Source organism: Trichosurus vulpecula, chromosome 3 (assembly GCF_011100635.1).
Source record: "Trichosurus vulpecula isolate mTriVul1 chromosome 3, mTriVul1.pri, whole genome shotgun sequence".
Lineage (NCBI taxonomy): Eukaryota > Metazoa > Chordata > Mammalia > Diprotodontia > Phalangeridae > Trichosurus > Trichosurus vulpecula.
This window is the reverse complement of record NC_050575.1, coordinates 146,802,708-146,827,401: the sequence shown is the minus strand read 5'-3', so window position 1 is coordinate 146,827,401 and position 24,694 is coordinate 146,802,708. Positions and strand designations below refer to the sequence as shown.

Genomic DNA, 24,694 nt, shown 5'->3' with positions numbered 1-24,694 from the left:
AGGCTTCCTGGTGTCTGGAGCTGTGGAATTTCAATCTGGCAAAGTTCATTACAAGTGCTGGTAACTCAGGGATTTCACTGCTCTACAGCAGCAAGATTGTTCCTCCTTATTACCTCTGAGTCTAGTGCTAAAGCAAATATGTTCCATTCTTTGAATGCTGCTGCCTGGGATTGCCCTGTCCAGTCAAGGAATGAGTGTTGGATTGTCTTTAATACCTGTCCCATATAGTTAGGAATCTTCCTTCTCCCATTGCTTTGCTAATTTCTAACAGCTGGTAAAAATAGACTCTCCCTTTTATTGTCCAGCTCTCTTAGGTGGAAAGAGAGAGGGCACCTATGCCCACTGGCAGAGCTGTAGCAAGATTGAGGCAAGTTTACCACTTGCAGAGGGCACCTAGAGGTGAGGGAATGCAGAAAAGCAAAGCAGATACTCATCTGCTATCCTATGCCAACAGGATGGAGTGGCTCGATTTTGTCTTAGGTCAGAAATTAAGAGCTGAAGTGAATTCTGAGGTTGTCTTGTCCAACTTGTGCTTTTTACAGATGAATAAGTTGAGGCTTAGGGAGGCCAAGCTAACAGTAAGTGTAGGAGCAGAATTTAGACCTAGATCTTCAAACTTCAGAGTCAGCTGTCTTTCTGCTATCCCAAGTAATGGCTTTTTCATTGGCAAACAAGTACCATTTCTTGCAGTCTTTTGCCAGATTTTCCTGTCGTGGAATTGGAGGTTCATCTGATGTTTGGGACCTTGGACAAATTATCTCACTTCTCTGGGTCTCAATTTCCTTATTTTTAAAATGAGGGAGAGAACTTGGACTCAGTGATCTCTGATATCGACTGTGATTCAGTGACACATACATACATATATATATGTACATGCATTGTTCATTATATCATATCCTCATTAGGAAGCAATGCTTCGTGGTTCTTTCCTAGTCTTAGTGGCCCATGACTGTGTGCAACAAACCACTTTGCCTCTAGGGAGATGGCTTCAAGAAGAAGCATGTCTCCAGTCTAAAATGGGCCAGGCAGCCTCCCACCACGAGTGGCATTCCATGGCCTATCAATGTGTCTAGCACCCGTCACACTCAAATGTGTTTGAACTTAAGAACAATGCCCTGGCACCTCACCAGCACAGCCCGTTTGGGTCACTGCAACCCACTAATCCTCGCTAACAGGCAGTAAATTATGTACCTCCAAATTTATACAAATGCCTGCCTTTGACATCAGCGGGTTCCACCCAGGTTTCACCTTCAGGATTCTGATAATCAGCTCTCATTCCTTCTGGCTTCCCCCAAGACCAGTATGGAAATAAGTATGTGTCTGCCAGGGATCAAATGCTTTTGGAGACAAAAGTAGGTACTGAGAACATTACAGGATACTATCATCTCCCCACGATACTTTTACACAAAGCACTCCGCTCCTCTTTTGGGTTGACACAGTTTCAGCCTGAAAGAATCCAGCAGGCCGGCTTGTTTTAAGCAAGAGCACATCCTATTATTTTTTTGAGAAATGTAGTGTAAAATTAACGCTTATTATTCTCAAGCCTAGAAGAAGGAAAAAAAAAAGAGAAAGAAAGAGGAAGCTTGGGATCATGTTTGCTGGTTCATATTTGTTCATCATTTAAAAAAACAGCCACCCCTAAACAATAAATCAATAGATTTCCTGAGCCAGACCTCACTTACATTGAAGCGAGAGGAGAGATATAGCAGAGAGAGGAGTTGAAATCTGCATTTTATTTTACAAATGAGTGGGGCTGTATAATTTGCCAGTTATGTGGGTCTCTCTTACAGATGTCTGTCATGTGTTAGAAGAAGGAAAAAAAAGGGTGGGGGGGGGCGTGTAGTGAGAAGAGAAATGAGGGAAATCGGAGGAGTGATTGTGTGTTTTCACTCACAAAAGCCCAGTGCCCCACGCCTGAGTGGAGCGTGTGGTCTCCCAGACAGAGCTTTGTCACTTGGCTCAGAGGTGGCTTCCGTGCGGCTGTTTGCTCTTATATAATTCAAGAAAGTTATTCTCCGAAGGTGCAGCTATCTGTGGCTGTTCAGAATGAGAGAGGCTGTAAATGCCAGTGAGGAGAGAGTGATTATGGTGGCAATTTTAGACCTATCCTTGGGCATTTTCATATTTGGGGGGATGTACATGCATGAAAAAGAAACATTTCTCCAGCTAATCATGGTAGTCATCTCCTCTCCTCCCCAACCTCCTTTCCCCCTTTCCCTCCCCCTCCTCTTTCTCTCTCTTTCTCTCTCTCTCTCTCTCTTTTTGCTGGATGGTTTTATAGACAGAGAAACACATAATGGACTCCTGTGGGAGTGTATCCAAACCCCCTGCCAGTGAGGAGAAGGCCTTATAATTCAGAAGTGGATTTGCAAATCAAAGGTCTCGCCTCAAGTGGGAGAGATTCCCAGATCCGCGGGAACCCATTACGCTTTATTATTTTTCATCCCATTTTTAGTTGGTTTTATTTTTGTTTCCCTTCTAGGGTTTAACTCTTTAAAAATATGTGGAGGGTCTGGGAGGAGAAGGAGGAAATAGAACTAGAAACACCTAATTGACTGCGAGGTCCTTGTAATAATTAGCCCGAGACTTATATTGACACACGCAGATTTTGGACTGTGTTTTGATGTAAATTACAGGCATTTAGACACCTAGTACCTGAGCTTTCAATTCCAGGGGTGTTTGTGTGTGCGCATTTATGAATATTGGTGTTTTCCTTACCTGGTGGAGCTTGTATGAATCAGAGGAGAACGGATTGATGAATAGCCCGGCACTCAGAGGATGGAAAGTGAATGTCAGACATGATTTCTCTGATTTATAAGTTGCAGGGGCTTTCTTTGTCCTCTCTGTGTTTGTGCATCAGACGGTCATGTCTCCATTCACAGCAAAGTGGGTAAGGGCTCCTGTTCGGTGTTGCTCTCGTAAATTGTCCTTTCCTAGGTTTAGCATGGCAGCCCGAGGACTGGCTCGGGGCTGGAGATCAGCAGGGAGTGGGGTGGAAAATTGAGGTGGGGTGCGGAGGGAGAAGGAAGGGGAGAGTGTGTGTGTGTGCGTACAAAATCACCCAGGAGGGATTTCTACTCAGTGTGGATAGATTCATAGAATCATAGAGAAGCAGAGCTGGAAGGGACCTCAGAGACCAAGGAGTTCAATCCTCTCTTTGGATAGTTGAGGCCTAGAGAAGGGAAATGACATGGATTTGTGGCAGAACTGGGCCCAGGTACTGGTTCTCCTGACAACCAGTCCCTTACTCTTTCTACTGTATCATGTGGCTTAAGAATGTTCTTTGTGCTCATCTCTTAGCATGCTTGGTGCTGGGGGGCTATAAGAAGAAATAGTACACATAGGCCCTGACCCTAAAGAGTTCACAGTTCATTTGGGGACACAAGAAGAGTCTGCATAAAACAGCTAATGATGGGGGAGCAGTATGGGGGAGCTCCAAAGCAAGTGGTACAAACAGGAGAAGAGAACTTGGTGTGGGCTCATTGTGGGGGAAGATTTCAGAGAAAAGGTGGAATGAGCTGGGATGGGCCAGATATTAAAGAATGATGAGTGTTTGTTTATTATAGTCTTAGGAGAGGTTTTAGGTAGAGTCCAACGTTCTGTATGGGAGGTAGCCAGTGGCTCAATGGATAGAGCACTGGGCCTGGAATTGGGAAGACCTAAGTTCGAATCCAGTCTCAGACACTTCCTATCTGTGTGACCCTGGGCAAGTCACTAACCCTATTTGCCTCAGTTTCCTCATCTGTAAAATGAGCTGGAGAAGGAAATGGCAAACACCTCCAGTGTCTTTACCAAGCAAACCCCAAATGGGGTCACACACAGAGTTAGACACGACTGAAATGACTGAACAACAACAACATCGTTCTCTATATTCTGTTAAATATGTTTGCTGTCTGTCCATTTTAATAGAAGTAACATAACATTTGTAAAATACTTTTGACATTTTCAAATTGTTTCAAGTAAATCATCTTATTGGAGTTTCATGACAACCCTATGAGGCATAGGTATTATTTTCCCAATTTTACAGATGAGAAAACTGTTGAGTGACAGGGAAGTTAAGTGACTTAACCACGTTTCCATGGCTGGTGAATGTTGAAAACAGCATTGAATCCAGGACTTCTTGACGTCACACCCCTTCTACCATACAGACCTGTCTGTGGGTCTCAGGGCCTGATGATCAAGTGTACACTGGGATGTCTAAACTTGACTACTGACTACTATTGCTACTCCGTCAAAAGTTGAGCTCTCCAATCAGACTAATACCTAACTAGCCCAAGATGAATTGGACCCAGTCAGGGAATAGTGTACTGTTCTCCTCCCCAAGGAGGTAGTATGGAAAGTACAATGGAAAGAATGCTAGATTTGTAGTTAAAACTGCATTCAAATCTCAACTGTCTTATTCTGGGTAAATTAATTAACCCCTTTGGACCTCTGGCAACTCCTTTGTAAAATAAAGGGGTTAAATTAGTTACCTCTAAGGTCTTTGCCTGCTCTACATCCTGTTATCCTGTGAATTCTTGCTTCTTTTCCAACTCTGAACAATGCTCAAACTTAGTGGGGCCTGCTGCTCAGGAAGAATTGGCATATGGATTGGGAAGCAATTTCTTAGCTGATGTCTCTTTGTCCAAATGCCAGACAACCCAGTCATCCAGACAGCCTCGTCATTGTCATCGTGAGCTGGGCTTGGCCCTAGTTCAGTGGGGTCTCTTCCTCTCTTTGAACCACTTACTTTCCCCTGATTGTGTCCCATTGTTATGTCCCATTACTAGAGGGAGCATCTCGATCTGTTGTAGAGATGGAAAGCCATCTGATAAACCGATCTACCTCCAGCTCTCCAAGGTTAAGGTGTTAATGTCTGATAATGCCTTAAGATGTTCTTGGGTGTATCTGTTTTCTAATTGGGAGACCCCAGAGTCTTTAAGACAGAATGGTATGGATCTCTAATAGTGGAATTTCAGATCCTGCCAGGACGGGCTATTGAGACACAGAGATGTGGAGGTATCTTCAGCTATTGGGGACTTCCTGTGCTTCTTAAGTTCTATTCCTTAAACGACTGTCTTTCCCCCCTGCACATAAGGTTGACTTTTCTGATGGAGATGAAATCCAGCCTCACCCAGGGAATGGAAGGGGTGTGAATGAGCCTGGCAGGTGTGTGTATATGTATGTGTGTGCATGTGCATGGTGTGTGTGTGTGTGTGTGTGCGCGCGCGCGCGCTGAGCCAGCCTCAGGCACAGAAACTTTTCTTTTCAATGAAATTTTTTCTTTTAAATGAAGATTTCACTTGGACCTCAGATCTGCACAGATGTCCTAGTTGCAACAGCTCCTGAGACATGTCAAATACCCAGTAGATTACAGCCGGTGTGTTATGTGGGGCAAGCCCGCCTGGTATCTGTGTATGTCATGGTTTAGTTTAGTTACTGCCTAGACTAGAAGTTGGGTACCTACGTGGTCCCTGCTTTAGTTCCCATCCCCATCCCAGAGTTGGGGGACCTGAAGATATAACCTGTGATCCCAGACAGGTGTATCCTTTTTCTTCCAGCCAGCAGTGCCGTTCTTTCAAACATGACTCCTGGTTCCAAGGTTTTCAGGGAATTTCAGGGCACTTACGTTTCTTGGTTGGGCTAATTTTCCTGTGAGAAGAGTTGGAATGCACTGAGAACAAGTATAGGTCCTTGACTCTTACGTGCTACAACCTTTTCTCTCTTTCTCCATTCATGATGGATGCTGATACCCATTACTTGACCTTAGGGACAAAGGGTAGTTGGCACGTGGTTGGAATGAGGATTTGGGTCCAAAGCCTCTAAAACTAGAAAGGGCCTTACAGATGACATCGTATATCTACCTTAATGGCATCAACAACTACCTTATTTTGCAGAAAACTGAGGCTCAGAGAGGAGAAATGATTTACCTAAGAACTGAGATTCAGAAAATCTCTAATTGGAAAGATAAAGATTAGATTGGTTTCCCCCCTTTTAGTAGACAGTGAAAGGTATATAGATTATTCTTTATTTAATCAATCAACAAGCATTTATTTGGCACTTTATATATGTCAGTCACTGTGCTAGGTGTTGGGAGTACAAAGACTAAAATGAAATAGTCCCTGCCCTCAGGGAGATTACATTCTATCTATCCATCCATTGTTTGTGTATGTTATCTACTTTATGGATTTTCTTTGGCAAATTTATAAAATCTCAGGCCCAGCTTCCCTTTACCACCTAGCTCACTACTGAGCTCCCCCAGAAATCAAAAACTCATAAAGTTATAAAATTTTGAGTTAGAGGCAGATGAGAATATTGAGGACTAGAAAGAAGCAATTGCCCAGTATCATACTGGTAAGTAAATAGCAGATCTAGAATTATAAATGGTGTCTTCTGACTCCAAATACAGTGCTCTCTTGTTTTAACATTAGCCTAAACCACAGTGGCACAGTGGATTAAATTACCAGGCCTGGAGTCAGGAAGATCTGATTTCAAATTTGTCCTTAGACACTAGCCTCAGTTTTCTCACCTGTAAAATGAGCTGGAGAAGGAAATGGCAAATCACTCGAGTATCTTTGCCAAGAAAACCTCAAATGTGGTCACAAAGAGTCAGACACAACTGAAACGACTGAATAACAAAAACCACCCGTACTCATGTAGGTCCATTCTGTCGATCACAAAATGCATTTCAGAGTCAAGTATAAATAACTCTTGGACCATCTGTGGTTTGGGATTATCTGCGCCACTGGTCTTTCTCCTTTAGTGCCTATAATTAAGAGGCAGCGTATTCAGATCATAAGATGGTGACTTCAGCTACATTCCCAGAGTCATGCGTGTAGCATCTCAGGGCTGGAAGAGTCCTCAGGTATCTGGTCTAATCCTCATTGAGCCAGAAATCCACTCCACCGATATCCCTGACAAGTAGTCCTGCTTCCACCCCTCCACTCCATCCATAAACAGCATCTTCCACATCTAGGCTGCTCTAATTGCCAGGAAGTTTTTCTTTGTATTGAGGTGAAGTCGGCCTCTCTTCAGTTCTAGGGATGCTATCCACCTCTTCACTTTCACTCCCCGCCTGCCCGTGTCCCATCCGTTGCCAAGCCTTGATGATTCCACCTCCATTCTAGCATCCACTGACTCCTCTGTGCTCACACCACAGCCACATTCATCAAGGCCCTTAGCCTGCTCTCCTGGCTCTTGAGGCAGCCTTCAGATTGGTCGTCCTGTATTCAGTCCATCTTTAATACAGCTGCCAAATTTGGATATTTCTAAATCACAAGTCTGCCCGTGTCACTCCTCAGAAACTGATAGGATTTTATCAGTGGAAATGACACTTAAAGAAGGAGCATCATCACCTGCTTTGCAACCACACCCTAAAATCATGGGATCTTTCCTACTTGCATGTAGCTAAAGCCTTCTAGATGTGTCATCCCTCTCATTAGAACATGAGCTCCTGGAGAGCAGGGACTATCTGACTTTTCTATTTTATTGCCATCAATAGAACAGTGCTTTGTGTATAAAAGGTTCTCAAATGTTCCTTCCTTCCTTGCTTCCTTCCTTCCTTCCTTCCTCCTTCCCCCCCTTCCCTTCCTTCCTCTCTCCATCCCTCCATCCTTCTATCTTTCCTTCCTTCCTTCCTCCCTTCCTTCCTTCCTTCCTTCCTTCCTCCTTCCCCCCCTTCCCTTCCTTCCCTCTCTCCATCCCTCCATCCCTCCATCCTTCTATCTTTCCTTCCTTCCTTCCTCCCTTCCTCCCTCCCTTCCTTCCTTCCTCCCTTCCTTCCTTCCTTCCTTCCTTCCTTCCTTCCTTCCTTCCTTCCTTCCTTCCTTCCTCCTTCCCCCCCTTCCCTTCCTTCCCTCTCTCCATCCCTCCATCCTTCTATCTTTCCTTCCTTCCTCCCTCCCTTCCTTCCTCCCTCCCTTCCTTCCTTCCTCCCTTCCTTCCTTCCTTCCTTCCTTCCTTCCTTCCTTCCTTCCTTCCTTCCTCCTTCCCCCCCTTTCCTTCCTTCCTTCCTTCCTTCCTTCCTTCCTTCCTTCCTTCCTTCCTCCCTTCCTTCCTTCCTTCCTTCCTACCTCCCTCCCTCCCTCCCTTCCTTCCTCCCTCCCTCCCTTCCTCCCTTCCTTCCTTCCTTCCTTCCTTCCTCCCTTCCTTCCTTCCTTCCTTCCTTCCTTCCTCCCTTCCTACCTACCTCCCTCCCTTCCTCCCTTCCTTCCTCCCTCCCTTCCTTCCTCCCTCCCTCCCTTCCTCCCTCCCTTCCTTCCTCCCTCCCTTCCTTCCTCCCTTCCTTCCTTCCTTCCTTCCTTCCTTCCTTCCTTCCTTCCTCCCTCCCTTCCTTCCTTCCTTCCTCCTTCCCCCCTTTCCTTCCTCATATCCTCTATGCACCATCCAAACTGGCTCAGAAACTCTTTTCTGCACACAGTATTCCATTTCTCAGTGCCCTTAACCTTGCACAGATTATCCATATTACCTGGAATATTCTCCCTCTTTCCTCTATATCTTGGAACCTCTAGCTTCCTTCAGGGTTCATCTTAATTGCCACCTCCTTTAAGGGATCTTTCCTGATTCCTCCATTTGTTTGGCTTTTGAAAAAGCATTTAAAAATTTTTTTTTAAAGCATTTGTATCTTGAATTTACTTAAGTGTCAATATCTTTCTCCCCCAAGTAGAATGTGGCTATTTCACTTCTACTTCTGTATCCCCAGTACCTAGCATAGTGTTACATAGTATCACATAGTAGGTACTTAACAAGTTTCTGTTGATTGATTGAGTTTTTGCCCATTGGCCCTTGTTTTCTCTCATTTGAAGTTACATGATGTAATTTAAGTGCTTCAATCCCCATGATAGCCCTTCATCTATTTGAAGACAAAGATCGTGTCCCTGCCCTGCCCAGCACCCTACAAATCCCGCCCCCCAAGTGTTCTCTTCTTCTAGGCTGTCTGTCCTTGGATGTTTAGAAGGATCTCCTATTACATGGTTTTGGATCCCCTTGTCATCGTGGTCACCCCCCACCCCCGCCACCCTTTTCAGGAAGGCTCCAGGTTATGTGTTCTTCCTAAAATGCAGTGCTGAGTACTAGATACACTATGCTGAGAACAATCGCCACTGGCCCCAAATTGTCCCCAGTCCTATGCCTAGGGTTTCATGCAAGCCGTGGGTTATGCTGGGGTGCACAGCAGGATTGGGGTGGGGCAGGGGCTGAAGGGAGGAGGGAGCAGGAGCTGTTGCCTAGGTGGATTCTAGGGGAAGCCGTGGCTCACAGCCTCCTGCCTTTCAGACGCTAATCTGCTGTGTCACTAACAAGTTGTATCATTTGAACCTTGCAGAGGAAGGCATCAATCACGAATGCAAGCTGTGTAACCAGATGTTTGACTCTCCGGCCAAGCTTCTCTGTCACCTGATCGAGCACAGCTTCGAGGGAATGGGAGGCACGTTCAAATGCCCTGTTTGCTTTACAGGTAAGGCCTCCCTGATGGACTGGGAAGAGAGGAGTGGTCAAAACCCTGTGCTTGTCTGGGTAGGAAGGAAGAGGGAGGTAGAGGCTCACCATGGACCATCTCCTTCCTGAATTGTCTGAATGCCTATTAACAATTCTGGGGATCTCTGGTAAAAGTTCATCGTGGAAAAATCAGCGTGGTATGGAGAAAAGAACGCTGGTCCTATAGTCAAGGGGACTTGGGCCTTCCACTCGCTAGCCATGTAACTTTGGGCAAACTCCTTGGCCTCTCTGGACCTCAGTTTTCTCATCTATAGTATGGGAATAATACTACTGCTACCTCTTTCACAGTGTGGCAGAACTGCCTGGTAAACCTTAAAGGGCTTTAGAAAGGTGAGTAGGTATTGAATTGTTATTATTAATTATCATTGTTATTCTCCTCCTCCTCCTCATCGTCATCATCGTCATCACTCTGTACACCAGAAAGTCTTTAGCACTCCTGCGCTGATGACTCATGGGTCTTTTAGGGAACCCACAAAGGTATAAGCTGGGAGGCAGTAAGACCCCTAACGCTGGTTAGGACTGCATCAAGCAAATAGGCCTGACCTGTGACCCTCAGACATAAAGGATAGTACCTTTTATTACTTTTCAAAGGACTTACATGTCTCTTCCATTTCAAACCCAGCCTAGTCACATGGAGTGTAGGTCTCCTCCTGGCGGACAATATTTAATTTTCAGGCCTTGGCACCCCTGCCCTCCGCCTTGGTTTTTCACTCTTTTACATAATAATTTGACTCTCTTAGAAAGTTCTAATCCAAATCCTTCTTGTAGTCATTGAGTTTTCTTACCATGTGTATGTGGCTCCAGTTTTTTCCTTGAAGCTGTCCCCTGATTCATGCCCCCCACCTCCCAGAGTTGGCTCAGTCCCCTCCCCTACACTGTCCCAGGCTGCCTTTTTAAGCTCCTCTTGGCCCATAGCTTGAGCCACCTGTGCCTGCTGACGCTGGTGGGGATAATCTCCCCTGGGAGTTGCCCCTCCCCAGCCCCCTGCCTTGGCTGATGGACTGTCTCCACTATTCTCCCAGAGATTTGGCTGGAAGGGAGCAAGGGCAGCCACTGCTGAAAAGCCCCCAATCCTCTTGCTTTGGTCAGACCTGGATCCTAGGCCTGGACAGCTGCCCAGGCTATAGAGGCCGAACTGTGCCCTTACCTCCCCTCTGTGATCTGACAGCCTTCCAGACTGGGGGGGGGTGGGAAGGGAGTCTCAAGGGCCTTGCCCTGCCTTTCCCTCCCTGTGCCGCCCAGATGGCAGCCGGTGTGGGGGTGGGGGAAGGAGGGGGTTCTCCCTGCCTCCCCTGACATCTGCCGTCTGTCACTGTGGGAAGCCCCACCCCAGGGAGAGCCTGGCCTAGCATGGAGGTGGGGATTGGGGCGGTGGGGGGGGGGGGGGGGGCTATGGATCTCTCTGTTCCCAGAGACACAGCTGCTTCAGGGGCTCCTCCTCCCTACCCCTCAGGGCCCGGCCAGGCTTGTGTCTTCCCCATGGGTGGGCTCCCTGACACTGGGAAATTCAGAATGTAGTAGGAGGATATAAGGAGCTTTGCCTTGGCAAAGGCCCACTCCTCAGGCCTGAGAAGCATTGAGTCTCTCACTCAAGCTAGACTGGGGCCATTCTGTCCCTATTCACTTTGGTGAGCCTGCTCTAGGTTCTCGTAGTCCAATAACAATCACAGAACACAGGCCAGGGATTTTTATTTATTCATGCCAAGCTGAGATGCTGAAGCTGAGCTAAGTCTCTGGACCTCCTTCCTCCCTTGGCTAACCCTGTTCCTTTTGTCTCCCTTCATTTACTCAGGCCTCTCGCTCCCTAGCTTCCTTTCCCCATAAACAGTGTCAGCTTCTTCCTACACATCACCAGACGAGCCCTGTCAGGGCTCGGTGTAACCCCAAAAGAAAGAGCTGGATTGAGTGACGTGGAAAGTTGTGGCAAATGGTGAGGAGTGAGAGAACCTGGTTCCAGACCCACATAAGCCACTGACTTGCTTCATGACTTTGGGCAAGTTATTTCCCTCCCCAGGGCTAGAGTTTCCTTTATGGAATGATGGGGTTGGACTAGATGGTCCCTTGACACCAACCTCCACTGCCAACTCTAACTTATTCTGATGATCAATTAACAATAGCATCCTAAAATCGTAGATCCAGGGCTGGAGGGAACCTCAGAGGCCAACTCAGTTAATCAACAAACATTAACACCAGCTGGATGTGCTGAATGCTGGATTCTGATTGACACTGAATGTTAATGATAATCCTCTCGGGTGTATATAGTACTTTATAGTTTACAAAACCCTTTCACATACATTATCTTGTTTGAGCCTCAAAACCACCCTGAGGGGTGAGCAAGACAACCATCATTATCCTCCCCATTTTGCAGATGAGAAAGTTGAGGCTGATCAGAGTCACCAGCTCAGTGACTTGTCCAAGGTCACATGGATAGGAATGGCAAGGCCAGATGAGAGCCTGGGCTTGGACCCAGCCTAAGTAAGTGAATTTTTGGTCATTGGACACCCAATTACTTCTTGGAACTGCTCTCTAGGTGGATCCTGTGGACTTATTCATGGGAGTTGTATCATCTGCCGGGCTTTGGAGAGTGGGATGTTGTAGCTGAATCTAGCGGAATTGGGAGGCGGCCTGGTGACTCTCAGCCCTCTGACTGTCTTTGCTTTCTTTCCTTTCTTTCTAGTTTTTGTCCAGGCTAACAAGCTACAACAACACATCTTTGCGGTGCACGGGCAGGAAGACAAGATCTACGACTGCTCACAGTGTCCACAGAAGTTCTTCTTTCAGACAGAACTCCAGGTAGGCCCCTCTCACTTTTCCTCCTATCGTCGTACTCTCCCTCCTGGTTTCTAGCTCCTTTCTTCTGGCCAGCTTGGCAGTCTTGGGTCTGGAAGAGATGGAGACTTTCATCCAGGTAAGCAGAGGTGGGAATTGCCTTAAGAGTGCGTCTATCATAACCCATTCGTTTTACAGGTGGGGAAACTGAGGCCCCGAGAAAGGAAGTGGCTTGCCTGAGGTTCCATGGACATTTGATGCCAAAGCTGGGATTGGAATCCAAGTTTCCTTCCTGTTTTTGGTTCTTTCCCCACTCCATCCTATCTCTGGCCTGAGGAGCAAAGGGAGAAACAAGCACAATTCGGTTCTAATGTGGTTGGAATTAATGGTCACCTGTCTTGGTCTGGTCCTTTGCCTACATGAAGGCAGACCAGATGGCCTCTTCAGAACCTTTCTTACTCTGAGATTTGGTGCTCAGTGTGGCCCTTCTCAGTGCATTGCCTCAGACTTGTATGCCATACCCAAACACATGCATACCACATAATGAGAAGCTCTACACACTACCAAAGTGTTAACTCAGCATTGGGCCATTTCTTTAGCCTTTTTAAATAGGTCCCACATACCAAAATTATCATACTGTCTTGAATTTACATCATGTACACCATCATATAAATGTTTAATTGATCCATAAGATCCCGGGTTATTCTTCCCATTACATGGATTAAAAAATTGAAGCCCAATGTCCCTTGCCAAAATCATTGGAGGAGTCAGTAGGAGAGGCTTGCCTAAAAGTCAGATCTTATCTCCTGGGCAGAGTCTCACCACCCTTATTCTGACATTCACAAAGAAGGAAGCCCTGGGCCTAAAGATCCATGGCAAGGTATAGACACCTGCATCCTCATTTCGAAAACAATTTGAATGAACAAAGCCGCCCAAGACCCTTTGAGTGGGCCCAATGTTATCGTATCCCAACAAACTCCCTAGTACACTAAGTTTGGACAGCAACATCAGGCCTTCCACTTGGCAATTCTGCCTTGGGAAGCACCGAAGTGCCAATCCCGACACATTCTCAGGTACCTAGACCATTACTACCTGCTTAGCTCAGCTACCAAACTACTCCTGGTGTCCCCTGACAAATGAAGGCTTTTTATAGAACCACACTGCATGCCTCATTTAAATCTATTAGCTTTTATAAACTACGATTTGCTTAAACTTTGGAGGGTTTCTATTTGACTTGCTTAATTCCCAAGTTGATTCCTATCCTGTTGTACCGTCATGTCAAGGGAGGGATGTGGTATCATTTTCTTTTTCTCAGGTTTTGTGTTTCTTCCCTTTCTTTTCCCCTCCTCCAGCCTCCCAAGGGGACTTCCGCCTGCCCTTGTTCTTTGAGCCTCATCTGCATGAGTGTGCCTGAGTTTTCACTACACCTTGTTAATGTGGCAGGTTCAGGGCAATGGGCAGATCTCTCCGTGTGGCAGACCATTCTTCCTCCCCCCCTCGCAACCCCAACTCTAGCACGGATCATCTGAGGTGGTGGTTTCCTGGGTCCCCACATTAACCTTTTAAATCAAATCCTCAAATGCTGAAAACCTTGCTAAATTATAGCCTTAACGAGCCACTATTTTCTGCAATTAATGATTTTAATTACAGAGCGTTTAAATGTGGAAGTGCTGTTGCATAGCCAAATCTATGCAAATAACGGCTTTCATTAAGTAACTTGAATTGTAATTTTCCAGCTTTGGAGAGGAGGATTTTGTAGGCATTTACGTTTTCATAGTCGTTATGCTGCTGATCATTATGCAAGGATTTTCTAACACAGTGAAAATCCAAGTGTGATATTTAACTGTGAAACGGTATGGGGACTTGTATGGTGGGGCCTTAGACTAGTTAAATGGTTTGACCCTATAGTGAGACCAAGCTTTTCTTCTCTATCACATAACTCGAGGTCATGTTTAGCTGATACAGATAAAGCCTGATGGGAGAAGGGGAAAAAACCAAGCAAACAAATATTGGACCTGGAGTCAGAAGACCTTCAGGCTCCACTGTGTTCTATCTCTTGTTTCCTTGGGTATCACTTCTCTTTTCTGGCCTCAGTTTCTTTATCTGTAAAAAAGAGGGAGTTGGGTCACACAATCTCTAAAATGCCTTCTAGTTCCAACATTCTGTGACTTTGAATAATAGGGAGAAACCAGGGTTCATGAACATATGGAATCTTGAAAATCAGGAGAATTGGGGATTGCTCTTGCAATGAGACCAAGAAGCTATTGGGAGTGTGGGACCCCAGGGTTCCTTTGTGCAATGGTCTAAGTTTAATGTAGCTCCCAAATGTCTACTTCTCCCAGCTGTCTTAGTATTAAAGCAAGGACATGAAAAAGAAGACTGAAGTGATACAGACTAGTAGGAAGAGAGAGAAGGTCATAAATGTCACCTAATCAGTGGCTGTTAAGTTGGATTAATGGGCGCATGCAGCCAATCTTTGGAAACTTTTCCAGTGCTAACTTTTTGGGGCTGTGCACAACAAGAGAGTTAAATAGTGGGGATAGATATTCATGATGGAGCCCTATTGTTATTTGTGGCTGGGCTTTGTGGAGCAGACAGAGGGATACTTCAGTCATTGGGCTAGAGTTGCATGGTGCCTTGGATTTGGACTCAGAAGGAAGATCTGGCTGTGAATCAGTTGTGCCACTCAGTAAGTCTGTGGCTTTGGGTATCTCCCTCTCCCCACCACCCCCGCTGGGTTTTCATTTCCTCATTTGCAAAGTGAAGGGTGTTGGATTGCATGATCACTCTGAGGTTCCTCCCAACTCTAAATCCAACGGTCTGAGAATATGGGCATCTTAGTCTCAGGGTGAGGCTGTTCCATGCTCCCTAATCTAGACTCCATCCCCCTCTTCCCTAGGATGAACCCAATGTAATCTGCAGCCCCTGAGACCTTTGGGGAGGGGGGAAGCTGGGAGCATGGTTTCCATGTGTGTATAGATGTGCGTACATCTCTCAACAACTTGTGTTCAAAGGAACCAGCACCGCACCGGCAGAGCATTTGTATTTAAAGGATTAATTCATGCTGTTTGCTTGTGTGCGGTTAATCATACTGTTTCCTGCTAAATGATTACAATTGATTAAAAGCAAAGCTAGGGATCTAACAAGCAACCCACGAACTGTTCAGATGGGGAGAGAGCAGGGTACCTGCCAGGTCCTTGCAAGCACAGGTGTTCCAAGGGCCGCCGTGGAGGGAAAGGATTTCTCCTCTTGCAGGCACAGTGTCAAGTCGCATCAGTCAGCTACAGGCATTGGGCTGCACTGCTTGTCTCATTTCTCCAAGTGAAGAAGTAGGTGACAGGCCAGGGAAATGAGGGCTTGAGGGCCATCTCTATTCAGAACATGGTTTGCAGACCACCTGGACCATATACTTTTGGCTCTTTGTTATACTTAGTCTAGCCCTTTCTAGCATGCTGTTTTGTATTGTTTCATAATTGTTCCATGTGTGTACAGCTTGACTCCACAACTGTGAATCACTCTGGAGGCAGAAATGTTTGCTTAGATTCAGTAGTGGAAAGACCCCTGGCCTTGGAACCAGAGAGATTCTCCACTCTGAGGCTTCCTAGCGGTGTGACCTTGGGCAAGTCATAGTATGTGAACTTCATTTTCCTCATCAATAAAATGGAAGGATAATACTTATACCACCTGCTTCCTACCGTTGTTGTGATGAAAGTGTTCAGTAGAATTTAAAGGGCTGTGTGGTTGTGAGCCGTTATTGTGAAGCTTCCCTTTTCTCTCCTGTGATGCCTAGCACAGGACTGGGTAGCGGCATTCGATAAGGATGAGTGCTCGTGGAATTTAATTGAATTATATTCCAAGGGTGTGGCCCGAATGGAAAGGTTCCAAAAGAGAGCAGTCAGAGTAACTACAGGGGTGGAAAAGAAAAGTCTGTTTGTAAAGGTAAAAAGTAACGTGGGGAAGAAGATCAAATCATTCATCTGCTCTTGGTTCAAAAGGGCCAGTTTCAGCCCTTGGTCGTTGCGTCCCGTTTTCTGATGGTGAATATTTTTCACTTTCTGGAAAAAAGAGTTACCCAGTAGCTTTTTTTCCACAAAATTCTTGTAGCAGTATGAAAGCTTTATGCTGTGGAGTGAGAGAGCTAGGTTTGCAATTAGAGGATCTGGGTTCTAATCCCGAGTGTTCCATATCCATGGGATCTTGGACAAGTCTCTTCACAGCTCTTTGAGCCTCAGTTTCCTCATCTGTAAAATGAGCAGATTGGACCAGGCAATCTCTAAGCCAGGGGTGGGGAACCTGCAGCCTCGAGGCCACATGTGACCTTCTAGGTCCTCAAGTGTGGTTTTTTGACTGAGTCCAAACTAGAAGTTTGAGAAACTAGAAACTTGAAGACCTTGAGGGCCACATATGGCCTCGAGCCCGCAGGTTCTGCACTCCTGCTCCAAGCTCTTTTCAATTCTGTGGTCTTTATGAACTTCCCAGTCCCCTGAGAGGATATGAGGAGGTGAGAGACATGGCTGCTCTGATGCTTTTCTTTGTCTGTGTCTTCTCCCAAACTGGCCCTGTTGGGAGGGTGAGGACCCCTGAGTAAAAATAGAAGGGCAATCTCTCCTTTGCCCCCTTCCATATGTGAGGACGACGTCCCAGGTTTGGCTTCTTCCTCACCCCAAGGTTCAGTGCAGTGGCAGAAACACTTCCCTAACTTGAGTTGTTTCTTCTACGAGCTCAGTTTAGAACCTACTCCTCAGGGGGACTATTAGACTCTGGAAGCATCCCATAAACCCTGCCCTTCCTTCTCCCCTCCCCCCTCCCTCTGCCTGAATTTACACACAAGACGTAATTCAGGGGGATCATTCTGTTGCCCGTGCCAATGGAGTGTTTCTCTCCAAAGAGACTCCTCTTTGTGTCTCAGGCATTAGCTGGATTTCCTGGCATGAGGCTCCAATCCCACCCAGCAGCTGTCCCCTCCCTGAAGGAGAGACTTGAAGCAACTGGGGAATCAGAAAGATGAGGCCACTTTGGAAAGGAAAGGAGGGAAGGAGAGAGCAAGTAAGGATTGGAAGAGGAGGTGGGAGAGGCTGGAAGGAGGACAGAAAGACAGAAAGGAAGGAATCTGAAGCTGAGCCCATTTGTAAAAAAACCATTTGTCCCCTCATAAAACTAATAAATTCAGAGGAAAATATCATTTTCTCCTACTGCATTGCTGGGCTTCAGTCAAACACAGTCAGATAATTATAACTAATAATAATTAAAAATTAAAAGTGCTCTAGGCACATACTTAGCATTTTACTCTTTGGCTGAGCATTCTGTAAGTATCAGGTTTCTTTCCTTCCTTTACTGTTTCTTTTAAAGAAAGTTCTGTTCATGAAGTTCCTCACAGACCAGAAGGCAGCTTCTTTTTGGTGAAGGTTGGAGAGCAGGCCTTAGCCCAGTGGTATGTGTTGAGGAGAGGGGTTGGTTTCTTAATGAGAGTTTGGCTAAGTATCCTGCATGTTTTTTGGGACCAACATCAGGAGAAACCGTGGTCATGAGACCAGGAACCTGTATTTGGTGTGAAGCTGGAGTACCCAAGAGGGCATGGTGGGGTCTAGAACTCTCCAACTTCAGTTTCTGCTAGAGTTTACACTGGAGCTGGTGTTCTGAAACCTACTTGGAGCCTGGGTATCCCTGTGCCTCTAGGTTGATGTTCCTGCCCTTGGTCTTTGATGAGAAAATTGATTCTCAAAGGAGTTCAGCTTCAGAGGTATGACGTGTGTTCTGGTCTCTTCTGGTTTCTAGTCCAGTGGTCTTTCCACTAGATCATATATATCCACGTGGGTGTGTCATGTAGTTATTTCCTCTTTGAGCTTTCAGATGAAACATATTGCTTGGAGTCATTGAGAACTATAGGATAGTCATGAAATTCCTGGAGTTAAAATAACCCCATTCCCAGAGTTTTAAAAATGTGACATCACCACCCTCTCCTTGGTCTGGGAGTCAAGAGACTTGGATTCTAGTCCTGGCTCAGGTACTGATTTCATTTATGATCTGAAGTGAGTTTTTTCCTCTCTGACACTCCTCTGGGACTCAGTTTCCCTACTTCCAACTGGGCCGGTTTGTGATACCTTGTTACAAAGCAATGGAATCTAGAGGCAGATGGGGTAGAAATAGTGTCCTCTTAGAGTCCCTTAAAGGTTTAAAGTGGCTGTGATGTACCCCTGGGTGGCCAGGCAGGGCCTGATGAATGAGAGCTGTATCACCTTTGTTGCCTTTGCCCAAGGCAAAGATTCAGGAGGTGGTAGAAGTGGGGAGGGGGCTCTCCTGCCTGGGTTGGATGCCACCCTTGGCAACCAGCATGGAGGCAGGCAGCTTCTCTGCTCTAGTTGGCCATGGTTGTAGTCACTGCTGTTCCATGACTCACGCTGTCTCACAGTGTGTCATCCTAGCTTTACAGGAGCTTGTACAGCTCACTCACCGTCAAGATGGATAGAAGAGGAGAACAGAAGGAAAAGAGGGAAAGAGAAGGGGAAAGTGGAGAGGGAATTCAGGTGAAACTCAGTGGCTGAGTCATTAGTGTGCCCTGGGACATCAGTCAACATGATGAACTGAGAAGAGGCATGGCAGTGCCGGGTGGGGGACTGGATGCACCCGGAGGGCTATGCTCAGGGCAGAGATGGCGTTTGGAACAGGGTCCTCAGGCTGCCTGTCTCTGCCCATTGTTGCCTGTCATTTATGCCCTGGGGCAAGGGTCCAACCAACTTTAGAGGCGGCACCATGCCATCCTGACAGATGGGCATATGTGGAAGCAGCCAAGACACAATGTCTGTGCAGCCATTGTGTTCACTGGAAGCTGCTTCTTGCCTGCAACATCCAAATGGTTGCTGCCTGCCCCTGGGACCAAATGCCTTCAGTTTAGTGAGAAGGAAGGGGCAGAAGCAGGGGTCAGTTGGGAGGAAGGACTCAGTTCCAGCTCAAGCCTGTTCATGTAGGAAAGAGATTTGTGATGGCAGGCTGGGGAGCCAGAGGAAAAGAAAGCAACCCATTCACTAAACATTGCTTTCCCCTTCTCTCCCCCCCCCCCCAAAAGAAAGAAGCATTTCTATGAAGTTGTTGATGATGCCTCCTAGGGCCTATACAAACCCTGCTTCAGTCTGCCCTGGACCTAGGATGTTTTTCTGTCCCTAGAGATTATAACCGGTCACCACTCAGGGTTGCCCTGGATGGTTTTCCATTACTACAGATCTTGAATGGAAGAGATTCTCCATCATCAATGTGGCAAATGCCTCCAGCACTCCTGCCCTTGAATGCACATAGCAACAAAGTCCTTGCCAGGAAAATGCCGAGTTTGGACACAGAAACCAAATGTTTCCCAAGGAAGAGTCCCTCCCATTGGCCACATGGATCATGTGGCAAGCTCACAACTGCCAGTCTGGGCCTCACCTTTGAAACCTCCCTGGTTTGGTGTCCTGAAGGATGCATTCACAGACGGCTCCTCTGGTGGAGGGATGGCATGTTCGTATCCATTAATGTTAAAAATGAGGCATGTTTTACCTCTGGATATAATAATCCGTCTTTCTAACTGGTTGGAAATGGAGCCCCCCAGCCTCTGCCAGGATTTGGTGGCCCAGCCTGGCCAAGAGGTGCTAACACCAGAAAAGAAATGAGAGCTGGGTTTTCTTTATTAAGGCCCAGATTGCACTCTTTGGTCTGGCAATAACAATTACTAATGACATTTAGAAAGAAATTAATGATGAGAAATGCAAGTTGGCATTTCGGGAGTGCCAGTCAGTAACATTGCATCAGAGCTCACAGGAGAGGTGGCGGGGGAGGTGCCTCAGAGGGGGGAGCGGAAGAGAGATAGATGGAAAATTAATTTTGTTGTGTCAATAATTAACACAGACCCTCCCTTCTCTCTTTTGAAGTTTTTACAAAATCCAGACACGTGATCAGTGTGCTAGTGTTGGAGGGGGGGCCTCAGGGATTCAGGCAGTAGCTCTGATACAGAGTGGCATCATTCCCATTAGTCAACACCATCCACCGAGTACTCACCATACTGAGTGCAGTGTGAAGAGGGAGGGTGGAAAGGAAAATAAGACACAGACCTTGTCATGAAGGAGCTCCCATTCTGTTGGGGAAAAGTAGCCCCCAGCCTTGGGGTAGACCCCATGAAATGGAATCAACTAGATATAGAAGAGTCAGTCAGTTAAAAAGCACTCTTATGTGCTTGCTGTGTGCCTATTAAACAGTACCTGCTCTAAAATACATTCTGTCCTTCCCCCTCTTCTCCCATCCTCTGTCTGTCTGTCTATCTATCTGTCTTATACACATACACAATGTGTGTGTGTGTGTATACGTTCATATATACACTTATTACTTATAAAACAACATATAAATAAATGGAAACGAATAAAAAGGACCAGCTCAGGTTCCCTCCTTTCCTTTCCCCCAGAAGAACTTCAGCTCTTTGTGGTGAGGGACAATTTTGGTTCTTTCTTCATAGGCTGGTGTTTAGTACAGTGCTTTGCATGTAGTTGGTACTTAGCAAATACTTTCTGAATTATTGGATTGGATTGAATGAATTCTTAGTTGACATTGCAACACACCCATTGCTGCCCCCGTCCCCAATCCAACATTATCAATCACCGAAAAAACATCTACAAGTGATTTCTCTATCAGATTTCTTCTAGAACTTAGATGTTGCCTTCACACTTATTTTACATTCCTTGGTATCCGTTCCTTGAGTAGATTTCTTTCCCCGTTAGATACTGAACTCTTTGGGAACAGGACTTGTGTCATATCTAACTTAGTGAGCGAGCACCCAACAATGGGATTTATACACAGTAGGCACTTCAACTGCCTACATGTGGGCTGAGGTTCTGTTGGGTAAGGATATGAACATAACAAGATATGGATAATCAGGAAGGGCTTTTGATAGAATCTCAGATCTGGAGCTGGGAAGGGACCATCGGCAGAGAGAGGTAGGAAAGAGTAGTGTTCTTTTTTGAATTGTTCAGGTTTGGATGAGCGTCACTGATTAGGGACAGTTGGAGGGACAGATCTTGCTCACATGGCAAGAAAACATATAATCAATCACTTATAGCAATTTCCCCCCAAATGGAAATTAGACTTAGAGTCACATCACAGGCACATGCCTTCTCTGTAGGAGGCACCATGTTCTTATAACTGCCAAGTCAATGATTTAAGGTTATCTGCTGTTTTGAATTCTCCCCACCACTGCCCCTCCGAAATGGACAGTGAAAACTTGCCTGTGTCCTCATTCTCCAGCTGCAGACATGGTCCTTCCCCCCACTGACCAGCTAATGCTAGCCAGCCTCAGCTTGCTTTGAGCTATCTTCTCCACACTCCTACCTACGTGACCAGGTCTGCTTAGCCACTGGGTATCAATATAATGCATAAGATCTCCTTTAAGATGCTTAATGGCGCAGAGCCAGGCCTCTGAAGGGACAGAGATTCACTTAAGGCAGCCTGCAGCAAAGTCCTTCTCTCAGTGGGGCTGGGTTCCGGGACAGTGGTCAGCTGGCTCCCTTCTTTTCTCCAATCTTTTGGAGTCTCATCGAACAGCTCTTCTTTGGCTTGCTCCCCCAAGCCAGTCTGGGCTCCCTGTCCAGACAGAGTCATGATGACACGTGTGCCCGAGTGTTTTCACAAGGAACGTCTTGATCATTAAATATAATAGGTCTCAGCTGCAGTTTTGGTCATTGGAGCATGCACACAATTCATCACAGCAAATTAGGTACGTCTTCCGTCTTCGGGACTTCTCTTCCCATGATTTGGGGGCACTTTGAGGGGGTGGGGAGCCCACACCATGTGGACTGTGGAAACAATTTTGGGGGGGAATCATGCTGTGTCTGACTAAGGGGGAGCATGACCTGCTAATGGTGTGAGAACCCAGACTTCCTTCTCAGGAAGGGTATTTTTGAAGTCAGAGTAGAGAATTGCACCCTTCATTCTTATTAAAAAAAAAAAAGCTTTTGGGGAAATGGAATTAAATGCATTTTGTCTTCAAAATCCTTTTACAAATGTAGTCACTTGATCAGATGTAGCCTTAGAAATAAATTATGCTTTACTTATATTTCTCATAAAACTAGCAAGCTTGATACATTTAAAAATATGAAAGCTTGGGAAGGAAACACATTTTTTTTTGAGGTAGGGAGTGGGATCCTCTTTCCTTCCCTCTGCTCCTAGTTTTGGAGAATAGTCGAGAAAGCCTAAGGTATATTTCTATTCCAAAGTTTCTTCATTCTTCCCTAAATTCCCCCCTCTACTTCCATCAGTTCTCCAGTGATGTTCATTTAGATTCTGTCTGAGCAGACTCTTTGTTAGAAACATGCAGGATTCTTGCTGTACATCCCATACAGCATCCTTGTCTTTGCCCTGGCTGCATCCCATACCTGGCAGGTACTCCCTCCTAGTCTGCACCATGTTAGAATCTCTTCTTCCCTCAAAACTGTTTTCTTGCTTCTCCTTATACATGAAGCCTTTCCTCTTCCCCCCAGTCAGTTACTAATACCCCTCCGCCAACAAAAATTCGTCTTGTGTTTTGTTCATATTTCGTATAGCCTTAGTTTTCCCAAATAGATCATAAGCTCCTTGAAGGTAAGGATGACTTCACTTTTGTCTTTCTGTCTCCCATGTACAGTACTTGGCATCTAGAAGGTGCTTTTTAAAAAAATGCTTGTAGATTGAGTGATAAACCTTAGCATTTGCATCTTACCCAGGATCTCTGCTTAAGGAGTCAAATATGTCATCCCAGCTTTCCCTGTTGATAGACAGTAGGTAGCTGCGACCCTAGAGAATCAAAGGATCAGAGCATGTTAGCTCATCTAGTTCAATCTGCCCATTTTATAGCTGGGGAAATTGAGGTTACTAAGGTCTTTATCAGTTTGTTTAGCTCCCATTCGTTTGTTTGGTAGAGGGAAACTGCCAAAAATCATTAAGTAGTCCCTTGGCCATGGCCACAGTCACGGCCAAATCCCCTCTTTCTTCAGAAGTATTTGAGAACAAGAGGGTGGGCAAGGACAAAGGATAGAGGAGGCAGAGCTAGGAGTGGGCAGCTAATCAGCATATGTTTTGTGTGGGAGGGTAAGGGCTGGGACAGATTCTGGTCAGGCACTAGGAAAAGAGGAAGTGTGTTATGTTAGAAAGATTACTGGATTTGGCATTGCAGCAAACATTTCTGGGTTGCTTTTCTCCCCCAGTAAGTATTCTTGTTACCACCTGTGTGACCTTAGACTAGTCATTTCTCTTCTCTAGGCTTCAATTTCCTCATTTACAAAATGAAGGGGTGGGGTACATACACTAAACCATTTCAAACATCCCTTCCAGCTTTGAATCCTACAATCCTAGAACTTCTTCCTCGTCTGAGGCTCTTTCCTTTCAGCTCGGAAAATGATCATAGTTTAGTCAGGGCCGCTTTCTTGGATGAAATAATATATTCAGAATCCCTTCCAACTTTGAGGCCGTACTGCATGATTCTAGGATCCTCCTACTGTGCCTTAGTAAAGGACACTTAAGAGATGGGACCCTAGGTGTATGATTGTTCTAGCTTTCATTGGCTTTGGCCGGCTCAAGTTTGATTTATCCTGTGGCAGTCAGGACAGGTCTGCTACTCACTGCCTCTTGTGAGGACCTCCTCCAAAAAAAATAGGGAATTGTTTTGGATAACTCGATACCTTGCACTATCCTTTGCACATAGTAGGAACTTGGTAAGTGCTTTCTGAATTGAATAGGAAGCTGTTAGTACACTCCAGGATTCTCTAATCAAAGGTCAGAAAGAGTCTGGAAGCAATTTCAGAAATCAGAATGAAATCTCAGATACCCCAAGGAGTATCTCAGTGGATCAGAGCAACTTCAGTATTTGAATATTTGGGGCCCAGACTTCACATCTGAGTATGGTCTGCTGCAGTATGTGCGTAGGTCTATGTGGGTAAGATTTGTGGTTGATTCGGTGATAAAGGATCTTTTCTAAATGAGAGGTAGTGTTTTTAGCTCTGATTCTTCTAGATGTAGGGAGAAAGTAAAGGATATATAGGAAGTGAGAAGTCTATCAACACACTCACCTTTAATAATCAACATTTACATTTTGCTTTAAGGGAAGTAGGTGCTGATAATTGTCATTTTACAGTTGAGTAAACTGAGGCAGAGAGAGATTATGTGATTTGCCTAGGGTCACAGAGCTACTATCCAGGCAGGATTCCAATTCAGATTATCCTGATTCCAGGTTTGGCATTTTCTCTCTCATCCCACTGAGCTGCCTCACACTGGCCTAGTTCTTCCCAATCTCATCTTGCTTTCGTGCCCTCATGTATTTGTACGGGCTACTCCCTACCCCCACCCCCCACCAGCCATGGCAGGAACACAATCCCTCCTCTTCCTCCTCTCTGCTAGTCTGAATTCTTCCTTTAATTCTCCTCCTCTATGATCCTGCCAGCTGAAAAGTGTTCCTGCCTCAAAT

General features: G+C 45.8%; 1 protein-coding gene across 1 annotated transcript in view; it reads left to right on the top strand.

Annotated features, from left to right (window-relative positions):
* The window catches only part of ZNF423 (zinc finger protein 423), a 162,587-nt gene that overhangs the window by 121,575 nt on the left and 16,318 nt on the right, over nucleotides 1-24,694 (top strand). Inside the window, exons 3-4 of the mRNA XM_036753103.1 lie at nucleotides 9,302-9,433; nucleotides 12,152-12,267. Coding sequence (XP_036608998.1) covers nucleotides 9,302-9,433; nucleotides 12,152-12,267 — 248 coding nt within the window. The remainder of the gene's footprint in view (nucleotides 1-9,301; nucleotides 9,434-12,151; nucleotides 12,268-24,694) is intronic.